This window comes from Nomascus leucogenys, chromosome 7b (genome assembly GCF_006542625.1).
Source record: "Nomascus leucogenys isolate Asia chromosome 7b, Asia_NLE_v1, whole genome shotgun sequence".
Taxonomy (NCBI): Eukaryota; Metazoa; Chordata; class Mammalia; order Primates; family Hylobatidae; genus Nomascus; species Nomascus leucogenys.
This window is the reverse complement of record NC_044387.1, coordinates 28,475,914-28,488,626: the sequence shown is the minus strand read 5'-3', so window position 1 is coordinate 28,488,626 and position 12,713 is coordinate 28,475,914. Positions and strand designations below refer to the sequence as shown.

Here is a 12,713-nt window from a genome sequence, read left to right as displayed (position 1 = left end):
CCTTTTAGGTTTCCTCTCACTTTCTTAATTCTCAGTTATGTGAACACACCATCCTTATTTTTACAACTTCACTGTGTCATTAATTATATCTGGACCATGACAGAATAAAAGACACTTAACAAAGGCACTGCATCTTTGTAGCATTTCACTGTCTATTCCTACCTCCTACACAGGTTCTTACACATTCTTATGCTTACCTTTCATCTATGTGATGCCATTAAAAGGAGAGTGAAGGGTGATACCATGCATTATGAGACAGCATTACTGTTAGCAGCTCACACAAATACACAGCATCCACTTGAATGTTCAAAACACACTCCCGTGCTCTAAGACTGAGTTGTATCTTTGAAATGAAGAAGTCAGAGGTTTCGCCGCTGGTGCTCTATGCCATTTAACAAATTTCCAGCTCCTGAAGAGGGAGGCATATGCCAGGCCCCAGAGAGAATAGAGCAAGGAAAGAGCCCTTTTCACCTATTTTGTTGTAAGGGTTTGCACACAGAAAGGATTTGGATCCAAGCAAATAAAACTTTTTTTTTTTTTTTTTTTTTTTTTTGAGGCTCAGTCTCACTTTGTCACTCAGGCTGAAGTGCAATGGCGCGATCTCTGCTCACTGCAACCTCCACCTCCGGGGTTCAAGTGATTCTCCCGCCTCAGCCTCCCAAGTAGCTGGGATTACAGGTGTATGCCACCCTGCCTGGCTAGTTTTTGTATTTTTAGTAGAGACGGGGTTTCACCATGTTGGCCAGGCTGGTCTCACTTCTGATCTCAAGTGATCCACCTGCCTTGGCCTCTCAAAGTGCTGGGATTACAGGCATGAGCCACCGCGCCCTGCCCCAAGCAAATAAAACTTTATCTACATATCTGGCTATCATCCTATTTATCTGTCACTCCACACACATATTATTATTCAATGCTTAGGATGAAAACACCTGAATATGCATTCAGGGGTCCAGGAAATGGCAAGAGTGTATCAGTTGGATATCAGATGGTGGTGGTATAGATGCTCCTGCTATGTTCTAGAGCGAAAGCAGTGGGACAGCCTGAGACAGGGCAGAGCTTGGTACATCAGAGCTGAATACTAACTCCTGAGAAAGTGGCCAGGATCTCTAACCCTGGAGGATGCCAAAAATCTAACAAGATGCCTCATCTGGTTAGGAAGATAGAACAAGAACCAAGTGATATAGGACATTAAAAGCATTTTTAATGGATGATATAGTGATTTGCATTTAATAATATTCATTAAATATTTGTTAAATAAATAATATGCATGAGGGAAAGTCAGAAATGCTAAATTGTTATAACCCTGCTGTTATGCCTCTCACTGTCTGGAAGAGTGTATACATATAGAACATTACCAAAAAGAACAGTCTTACCAGAATCCTGTCATGAGCACAGAGTTCAGCAGGTAAAAAACATTTATTTCCTGTCTACATTACACAGGCTGGTGTGTACCCAGAAGCTCTGTCTTCGTTATTCCTTCTCAGCTCCCACCTCACCTCCCACATATTCTAGCCTCCCTCTGCCAGATGACCCACCATTCTGGTGTCTTTTGTGGGCAAGGTCCTTTGAAGTCTACTTTTTCTTCCATTTTCCAGTGCAATGATGGATTCTCAAATTCTTCAGAAAGCTGAACCTAACTAAAAAACAAAACTCTTTTTAGATAATTGATAATAGCTCTAACCCATTTTTAAGCTAAAAGACTCCTCCTAAATAATGATGTGTACATAGAAATAGAGAAGCCTGCTCTGCCAATTATAAAAACTGAAGAAATTTACTCTTTCTAAAGGAGGAATGACTAGATTAAGATATTTCTATAATTTTAAAAATCTAGACCTCTTACGTGCAAAGCAGATTCACTGTGCACTAGTTATTATTTCAGCCCACTGCATCCCCGGCTGCACCTAGACTACCTGTGGGAGTCCAGTGAGACAAAACACTCACACATGTTAAGAAGTTACATGCAGGTCTAGTGCAGTGGCTCATGCCTGTAATCCCAGCACTTTAAGAGGCCGAGGCGGGCAGATCACCTGAGGTCAGGAGTTTGAGATCAGCCTGGCCAACATGGCGAAATCCCATCTCTACCAAAAATATAAAAATTAGCCGGGTGTGGTAGCACATGCCTGTAATCCCAGCTACTCAGGAGGCTGAGGCAGGAGAATCGCTTGAACCTGGGAAGTATAGGCTGCAGTGAAGCAAGATCGCACCACTGCACTCCAGCCTGGGTGACAGAGTGAGACTCCATCTCAAAAAAAAAAAAAAAAAAAAAGAAGTTACATGAAGCAGATTTATTACTCACAGATAGTCAGCAAAGGACAACAAAAGCCTAGGATTCACGATGAGCCAGTCCCCCAGGACTCAAGAAAGCTACCCAAGGCTGATGGAGTCTCATCTCCATGTGCCCCACTTAAAATGCAGCTGAAAGACCCCAGGAAGCAGCCCATTCTGGGTTTTATACCCTGGCAGCTACAGGACGCACTGGGCTAAAGTGTTGGAGGGCATTCTGTTTCTAGGGGTGACTGAGCCGTTGTGGCCAATTCCTCTTTATCTCAGGCTACTGCATTCCCAGCACATTCTACAATTATTCTTGAGAACTACATGTGAGAAAGGAGGTAGAACTGGGCCAGTCCAAGGACACCTGGAGAACTTTCCTGACTACATATGTACTGTCCTGAGGGTAGTAGAACACAATTAAATCCAACGTGTCAAGGGTAGTCAAGTATTAATATATCATTCCATACTTTGACTCATGCTATATCTTCTTCCTAGGGCAGAGAGCTCATAAATGGTCACTACATTAAAGCTGCAAGGGTGAGCCAGTGTTGGAATGGACACCTGTAGCCACCGGAAATGCCAGAGAATAAAAAGAATTTCAGAAATTCTCTAAGGATTCACACTCCACTTCATTTTTCTGTTCAATACTAGATTCCACTAGTGCAACATCCTTGCCAGGGGTCCTGCCACCTCTACTGATGAACCCCTTTAGTGACATAGAGCCCCATGACACTGGTGTGTCTTCTTTTATATCATGTTAGATGCTGTGGAGCACATTGATCTCTGCCCCTCTCATCCCCACCTTTAGGAGGGAAGCATTTATTCTTCCACCCAGCTGGGAATGTTGACAGCTGTGATTCTCAGCTGAGTTCCTCACCAACAACTTCCTTCAGCTGAAGATAATTACCTTGCCCAAGGTTATGCCTCTTTTCTAGTTTAAATGACAGGTTAAGAGGATACAAGGACCTTTCCGTCTTGCTTCAACTCAGAACAACTCTGAGGGACCATCTCATCTGAAGTACATGGGATCAGCTGAGGTCTTTGTTGAGCCTGCGTTACCATTCAACAGCTCCCTTTGCCCAGTCCTTCCTTCACTCCCCTATAGTTATTGATCCTAAGTTTATTGTGATCAATAAACTTCTCAATAAACTTTCTATATGGAAATCTCTATCTCAGAGTCAGCTTCTCAAAAAGCCCAACTTGCATTTTATATTAAGTATAAATCTGCATTCATATAAAGTCTACTTGTCCTAATTCTAACTTCAGAATATATACTGAATAAGACAATCTCTGTTCCACATGGTGGCCTTTAAGATGTTTGAAGGCAATTATTAGATATGTGACTTCTGGTGAGAGCTCCAACCTTTAGAGTTTGGGAGAAGAGGAACCAAAAAATGCAAAAGAACTACAGTCAGAAGAATGTGGTGTCTTGGAAACTATGTCTGCATCAGAGCTGCCAAGTACTGCTAGAGATTATTTCCACCCACAGGGCCTACTGGGTGAAATTGTTCATAGTCCATTGGCCATCACCATTCCTGAAAATACCCTGTATCAGTTTTCCAGTGCTACATTTAAAAAATTGCCACAAACTTAGCAGTCTTAAACACACTCATTTACTAGCTCTCCATATTGTAGGCCAGAAGTCCAGGCAAGCTCAACATGGTTCTCTGTTTATGGTTTTACATGGCAAAACCAAAGATTCAGCAAGACTAACCTCTTATCTGAAGGATCTGTGGAAAAATCTTCTTCCAAGCTTATCCAAGCTGTTGGCAGAATTTAGTTCCTTGTAGTTGTAGGATTGAGGTACCCTTGCCAGCAGTCAGCCAGGGGCCACTCTCAGCTTCTAGAGGCTGCCCCTCCATCTGCAAATCAGCAATGCCCCCATAGAGTTCTTCTCAAGAGCATCTCTCTAACTTCCTCTTTTGCCATCAGCTGGAGAAATCTCTCTGCTTTTCGGGGCTCATGCAATTAGATCTTTCCCACCCAGATAATCTCCCCATCTTAACATCAACTCTGCCATATAATATCAGATCATTACAGGATTGATACCTCAGCCCATTCTCAGGTTCTGAGGATTAGGGTAGAATGTCTTTTGGGGGCCATTTTAGAAATCCTGCTGACCAGTGCCCTGAACATGCCAGACAAGCTCTTTACATTTATGACACTGGTCAGCCCTGTCTTCCTCTCACTACATCAGCATGATCTTTTCCATGCTGTTTTCAAACCTCTATCCCCTACCTGCCCTCTCATATTTAGCAGATGATCTTGTCTACCATTTTACACACCCAAAAATAGAATCCAGCTGTCTTAGTTTCCCAGGGTTGTCATACCAAATTAACACAAACTGGGTGGCACAAAATGACAGAAATTTATCTTTTCACAATTCTGGAGGCTAGAAGCCCTAAATCAAGGTGATGAAAGGGCCATGCTCTCTCTGAAGGTTCTTGGGAACGATGTGTTGCATGCCTGCTCCTAGCCTCTGGTGCTGCCAGCAATCGTTGGCATTCCTTGGCTTATAGATGCACCACTCTGATCTCTGCCTCTGCTGTCTTATGTCACTGTCTTTCTGTGCCTTCCCATTGACTTCCCTCTGTGTGTGTATGTCTCTCTTCTCCTCTCTCATAAGGACACCAGTTATATTGGATTAGGACCCACCCTAATTCTGTGTGACCTCATCTTAACTTGATTACATCTGCAAAGATACTCCTCCAAACACAGTCACATCCAGGCACCAGGGGTTAGGATTGCCATGTATATTTTGAGGGGACATGAACCAACCCATAATGCCCCCTGACTAGAAGACTCCATCTTCTACCATTTAACTTACAAACCTTCACACCTGCCCTGATTTGTTGTCCACAGGATACCAGACAGCAGTATCCCCTCTGATACCAGACAGCAGTATCCCCTCTGATACCAGACAGCAGCATCCCCTCTTCTCTGTAAGACAACTCATTTTTCTTCCTTTTATGCTCAGCCTCTTCCTCTCAGTTATTTAATAGATTATCCTCACAGTTATTTTAACCTTACTCAAGCCTCTGCCATTATAATAAGGTAAGGGAGGAAGGAATAGAAGAAGGAAGGAAGAAATCTGCCTGAACACCACATTAACCCATAACTAATTCTCTTCTGATGCAAACTTTGCAGAAGAGCTATTTCTGCTCTTTGCCTGCACTTCCTCCCCTCCAACTCACTCTCCCAGCTGTCTCAATACATCTCCCCACCACCACTACTCCATACAATCAGCACTCACGAATGACCTTCTTGTGCCTAAATTCGAAGGACATATTTCAGGCTTCATCATCCTTGACTTTCCAGCAGAAACATTAAGTTCCCTTTGCTTCCGTGATTTAAGTCCTTTCTTTCTCTGGCCACTTCTGTGTGTCCTTTCCAGGCATATATTCTTCTATCCTGCCATTAAATATTGCTGTCCTTCAAGACTCACTCCATTCATAAAGGCAATGACAACAACAACTAAGACTCATTCTTGGCTATCCATTCTTCATAGAGCAAACCAGGGTGAATTTTTTTAAATAGCTCACCATGTCATCATGTCAGTCCTCTACTTAAAACTCTTCAATGACTTTATTTTGTTGCACTGAGAATAAAGACCATAATCTTTAAGGTAGTGTATATAATCTGGCCCCTGCTTGCCATGTATACCTAGAGACAGAAGTTGGAAAAAGAGAAAAAAATTTTAAAGATGTGCCAGAAATTTATATTATTAAAAATTAAAAAAAAAAAAAACCCAATAGATATTGGAAAGGATGTGGGGAAAAGGGAATACTTTTACACTATTGTTGAAAATGTACATTAGTAAAATCTCTGTGGAAAACAGTATGGAAATTTCTCATAGAACTAAAAATAGAATTACAATTCGATCCAGCAATTCCACTTGTAGATATCTATTTAAAAAAAAGAAATCGTTGTATCAAAAAGATACTTGCACTCAAATCTTAATCATAGCACTATTCGCAATAGCAAAATCATGGAATCAACCTAAGTGTTAATCAATGGATGATTAAATAAAGAAAATGTGGTGTATATACACCATGGAATACTATGCAGCTATAAAAAATGAAATTATGTGTTTTGCAATGATACGGGTAGAGCTGAAGGCCATTATCCTAAGTGAAGTAACTCAGAAACAGAAAATCAAATACCACAACTTCTCACTTATAAGTGGGAGCTAAGGGATGGATACTGTATTAGTCTGTTCTCACACTGCTATAAAGACATACCTGAGGCTGGGTAACTTATAAAGAAAAGAGGTTTAATCACCTCACAGTTCTGCAGGCTGTGTAGGCTTCTTCTGAGGAGGAGGCTTCAAGAAACTTACAATCATGGTGGAGGGCAAGGTCTTCACATGGCTGGCAAGAGAGAGAGAGTGAAGGGGTAAGTGCTACACACATTCAAACAACCAGATCTCGTGAGAACTCACCATTATGAGGACGGCAAAAGGGAAATCCAACCTCATGATGCAATCACCACCCATCAAGTCCCTCCCCCAACATTGGGGATTACAATTCAACATGAGATTTGGGTGGGAACACAGAGCCAAACCATATCAGGTACACATGGACGTAGAGAGGAGAATAATAGACACCAGGGATTCCAAAAGCAGGAAGAGTGAGAGAGGAGTGAGGAGGATTGAAAAACGACCTGTTGGGTACAATGTTCACTATTTGGGTGATGGGTTCACTAAAAGCCCAGATTTCACCACTACACAGTATATCCATGTAACAAAACTGCACACATACCCCTTGAATGTATAAAAAAGAAAAAAATCATGTGTCAAGAATTCTTAGACAATTCTACTGAATGAGATTTTTCCTAACCACCTTTCATGTAGCAATGCTCAAGTATTTCCAAGAGGGTGATGGACCACAGAAGAAAGTAAAAACAGGAGATTTATGACAGATTGGTGGGTTTGATGGATCCTAATCCACTCCTCTAGCAACAATGTGTTTGTTAAAATCTGGTACACAGAAGACAGAAATTTATATGGTACTTGAGTAGTGTATGATGGTAGCCCCTTTAACACTGTTCATATGGCAATACAATAATTTGCCTGCATCTTTTATGCTTGAATGGCTGCTAAGCCTGCTTGTTTTCCTTTCCTGATCTATTATAATTATTTTTTAAATATGTGCAAAAATACACACACATACCTTTTCCTTTTTGAGTTAGGGTTTCCAGACTCCAGAAATTTTGTAAGAGCCAACACATTTCCAATTTTTCAACCACTGCAATTTTGGCAAGCATATTTTCCCTATTTTCATTAAAGTCATTGATTAAATTATTAAATAGAACTAGGTCAAGTATAGAACCCTGTAGTGAGCCAGTGAAAACAGCTCTCTCAAACTTCAAGTCAATACTGAGTTGACCCAGGATTTCACCTTCAGAAGCAAGCATGATCCAGGATGCAGTCACTCAACATATATGGATGCTTGCGGTCAAATCATGTACTACCTAATAGATTCTAAAGCTTCTTGACATGATTTGACCTCAAAAAGCTTTAGAATCTATTAGAGGAGATCAATTAATACATGATGCATTAAAAAATAGTACCAATATTCTATGAGCCTAAAACTAGGGTGGGTTTTTTCTTTTTTATAAAGGTATTTATTTCGCTAAGGCGAAAGTCTAAAAATCATTATGGAAACCATTATTGATAAAGGTCAGAAAGGATAAGGACACCTAAAATTTTTTTTATATACTTTAGGTTTTAGGGTACATGTGCACAATATGCAGGTTTGTTACATATGGATCCATGTGCTGTGTTGTTTTGCTGCACCCATTAACTCGTCATTTAGCATTAGGTATATCTCCTAATGCTGTCCCTCCCCCCTCCCCCCACCCCACAACAGTCCCCCCGGAGTGTGATGTTCCCCTTCCTGTGTCCATGAGTGCTCACTGTTCAATTCCCACCTATGAGTGAGAACATGCGGTGTTTGGTTTTTTGTAAGGACACCTAAAATTAGTGAAAAGGTATGGCTCTGTCCTGATTTCTCTGGTAGCTGTCAATTTTTATTTAAAAATCTCTACTATGAAATGCAGAAAATTACGGTAATAATAATAATGAAGTGTGCCTCTTCTAGTCCAAGGTGAGACCTCCAGTTGTGCACTAATATACCATTTTCTCCTAACTCTGGGACTTGGCAGTACCAATGATCTCATTTTTCTTTTGTATCATCAACCTCTCCCTCTGTACAAGTTGTTCATCTCAAAATACATGTTGCAAATATTTTACCTTATTTTCCTTATAAGTTACTATAAGGAAAGTATGATTGAAACAATCCAATTAATATACAAACATAAAAACATGGTGAGAATCTTTTAGTGGTAAAAGTTTCCATGTTAAATGAATTATTCTGTTATGAGATATAAGTTGTCATTGTCTAGAATAAATTTGAACGTATAGAATATTTTCTTACCCACAAGTAGCTATAGGTAAATCCTACTTTAAGAAAACATACGTAAATGAAGATTTATTTTGAACACGTAATTGAATAGCGGTTTATAACATCATAAACTTTTCACACAAAACATTTTTAATGTTTACTACTGACTTGTTTTTCAACTTTTATTTTACATTCAGTGGGTACATGTGCAAGTTTGTTACCTGGGTATATTACCTGATGCTGAGGGTTGGGATACGAATGATCCCACCGCCCAGGTACTGAGCATAGTACCCAACAGTTAGTTTTTCAACCCTTGCTCCCCTCCCTCCTTTCTCCCTCTAGTAGTCCCCAGTGTCTATTGTTGCCATTTTTATGTCCATGAGTACAGCATGTTTAGCTCCCACTTGTAAGTGAGAACATGGACTTTTCACAAAATCTGAAGTCAGACGGAAAACTTACGTAGTAGTTTCAACAAAAGATAAATTATTATAGTAAAAAAAAACAGCAAATATCTGATTTACAAAATAACTATTCTCTATATAAAAGATTTGTAATGGTCTTTTTTTAAAATGTAGGCTACCCTTGTACCCTTAAATGACAAAATATTTTGCAAAACCACTTATGTATACCTGAGAATGGTAATCTGAAATAGATAATAATTGGAAATTATTACCCACAAATTCAGTTGCCACCAGCTATTCTTCAAATCAATCTGGATTTTGTTTTGTTTTTTGTTTTTAAGAGCGGGGGATCTTGCTATGTTGCCTAGGGTGGTTTTGAATTTCTGGGCTCAAGGTATCCTCCCCCTTCAGCCTCCCAAGTGGGATTATAAATCATTCTTTTCACACATTTACATTCCCACAATGGATTGAATACATTCTGATTATAAAAATAATATATATTTATTGTAAAAAATGTAACATGGAAAACTACAAGAAAAAATCATTCATAATTTTACTTCCAGGTATAATCATTTTTAAGATTTGATGCATGTCCATCCAATCAATTTCCCAATTTTTAGGTAGCAACAAAAAACTGAATATACAATTTTGTCTCCTGAATATTTACTAAAGTTTAAGTCATAAATATTTTCTTATGCCATTAAGCATTTTATTTAAACTTCCTTTTAATAAATATATATTAGATCACTGTATGAATGAACTTTAATCTATGTAGGTAGTTATATTAATTTTGGACATTTATACCTTTCATATTTTTGCTGTAATAATGTACTGCAAAGAACATCACGACCCTCACTTTTTATCATTTCCTGGGGATTAATTTCTGAATCAAAAGACATGAACATTTTCAGATTCTTGATGCAGTGGACTCAAGAACACAGGTACAGTGTAGACCAGGGGTAAGGCAACTTACTGAAAAGAGAGGAATTAAGTAAAAGTTTATATGCTAAGAGATGGGGCCTCCATCATTCACCCTCTTAACCCACTTGGCAGCCAGAAAGACATCCCTGATTGGAGAAATGGACCTAAGAGAAAAGATCTGCAGATAATGACATTCAGAGGTCCTACAGTCTAGTCCTGGAGTAGCCAAGTCCGAGCTAATTACCCTAAAGTTTAAAATTAATCTATTACCATTTATCATTAATCTGTAATCTATAACCTATGGTAGCTCACATTTTAAACTACTATGCTCCAGTTTCTCCATTTACTCTCCTTCAGTGGTTCCCCTTACCATTCTGGCCGGTTCTGACTTAGGGACAGTCTACAGTAAGAAGTCACACACGCGTCACTTTTCCCACGATGGAAAAACCACCAAGCTAATTTTGTCTTCTCTTTGACCACAGGCCATAGAATAGTTCACTGAAACACCTAATGCCCTAGAGTAGAGACTGTCTCCTGGGGTCAAGTGTATTTTAAAGCAAATAAATCACCCAAAAAGAGAATAAAGCCACACTAGACAAGTCAGAGTCCACCTTTTTTTTTTTGAGACGGAGTCTCGCTCTGTCGCCCAGGCTGGAGTGCGCAATCTCGGCTCACTGCAAGCTCCGCCTCCCGGGTTCGCGCCATTCTCCTGCCTCAGCCTCTCCGAGTAGCTGGGACTACAGGCGCCCGCCACCACGCCCGGCTAATTTTTTTTTGTATTTTTAGGAGAGACGGGGTTTCACCGTGGTCTCAATCTCCTGACCTCGTGATCCGCCCGCCTCGGCCTCCCAAAGTGCTGGGATTACAAGCGTGAGCCACCGCGCCCGGCCCAGAGTCCACCTTTTATTCACTCTTGTACCTCCAAGGACTAGAACTCGGCCTGGCACATAGCAAGTGATAATACACATTTGCATGGACGGATGAAGGTATATGGCTTCTTCAGACTGAATTTAAACTCCTATCAAGAACAGACAACTACCTTGCCTCTTCCCCACTCATTTTCGGGTCTTCCACAGAGCAGCCAGAGCCTCAGAGGCCCTTGAGAGTTTCCTCCACTCCTCCCTTGTTTGCAGCGCTAGAAGCTGCAGGTGGTAGTTTCCTACACTGGGGGCGGCGCCTGGACGCGGGTGTCCCTGGCCGAGGCGGCCTCGCTGTCCTGGAAGGGAGGGTGAAGAGCTGCATCCCGCACTAGGCGGCGAAAGAGCGCAGCGCCAGGCGGCGGGGTCCGGAGGCGCTCGACGGCTCGCCCCCAGCGCCAGAGACAGGCTGTGTGTTGCGCCAGTGGAAGAGACCGGAGAAACCCAGACGTGGAAGAGGGGGCAGCCTGGACTTCGCGAGCCCTGGTGGGGGTGGCGGCCCACAGAGCCCCCACCTGCCCCGGGCCCCCACAGCTAGGAGTGGCCGCGCCGCCCGTCAATGCGCCGGGCTCCGAGACCGGCAGGGGAGCACGCGGGCGAAGGAGGGGCCGCCGTCGCTGACACCACGGCCTTCAGCCCTTGGCTTCCGCGCGTCGGAGGCTGGCACCTCCAGGTGCCCCGCGGCGGCCGGAGCTGTGCGGGGGCCAGGCGGTTCGGCGGGAGCCGAGGCTGGGACCTGGGTGACCTGTCGTCCGCCCCTTCAGCGAGTCTCCAGTGGGCATGTTTCAGGTGGGCAGGTCCAGCATCCCCAAACCTGCCCCCCGCAGCCTGGAGGACCTGGACTCAGTGCAGCGTGTCCTGTTACACAGGTCAGTGCAGGGCCCCGGGGCGGGGGGCGAGACCGCCTTCTTGCCCCGGGAATGTTGGCGAGGGAGGGGCCGCTTTTCTTTCTGGGGTCTTTCTGGAAGCATCTGACTTGGGATTCGCCTTAGTGCGGCGCTGGCCGCGGAGGGCCGTTGGGACCTGCACCCCACCCTTTCCAGAATCGGGTGCCAGCGATCCACCCTGTCCCGCTGCCGAGACTGGCCCCGCGCGGGTCCCGGTCACCCATCTCCTCCGGAAAACGCTACCTTAGGAAGAAGAGAAAGTAAGATTAAGCGAAGCTGCCCCTTAACACCTCCAGGCTTCTTCCAGCAAGCTAAGAGTTTGTTTGAACTTTAGTTGTGACTGGAATGGAAAAGAGCTTCTTTTCTAACAAATCTAATTCTACCCCACCCCCCTCCCACACACGCGCGCGCATGCGCTTGCGCCCACACACCAACAGCTGCACAAAAGAAATTTAAGAGTTTCTCTAGGAAGAATGAGAACCCTAACTTTCTGTAAGCTGCTAGTGCATTAATTTTAACTGCTGGTACTTTCGTCCAACCTTACCCTTCATGCAAAATAGACTAACAAATATTAAATCCTGTGGTTACAGTGATGGGTTTATAGAAGAGAAAGAAATAGTCCACATGAAGAGCTAATTGTCTTTCAATTTTAAGAGAGGATGGATGAAATACCAAGCAGTTAATGCTGCTTTAGCTCTAGGAAGGCCTGGCCTTCATAAGACGTTGTAGGGAAAAAAAAACTCTTAGAAATATATCTAAAGTATCTTTTGAATACATTTGTGGCGAGAAAGAGTTAAGTGGCGCTTAGTAAATATCTGTCAGGGGGAGGTTTATGTGAGCCCTCTCATCTGTAAACGTTTCAAGTGGCCCTTTTAAGTCTTTGTACAAAACCATATGAGCTGTAGAAATCCT

At 42.5% G+C, this 12,713-nt stretch overlaps 1 protein-coding gene across 1 annotated transcript; it reads left to right on the top strand.

Moving 5' to 3' along the window:
• The first annotated feature begins 9,973 nt into the window (after positions 1–9,973).
• Positions 9,974–12,049, top strand: LOC105740002. The gene is made up of 3 exons (XM_012507663.2): positions 9,974–10,017; positions 11,250–11,448; positions 11,513–12,049. Exons 1-3 carry the CDS (start codon positions 9,974–9,976, stop codon positions 12,047–12,049), a joined length of 780 nt encoding a protein of 259 aa, XP_012363117.1.
• The last annotated feature ends 664 nt before the right edge of the window (positions 12,050–12,713 follow it).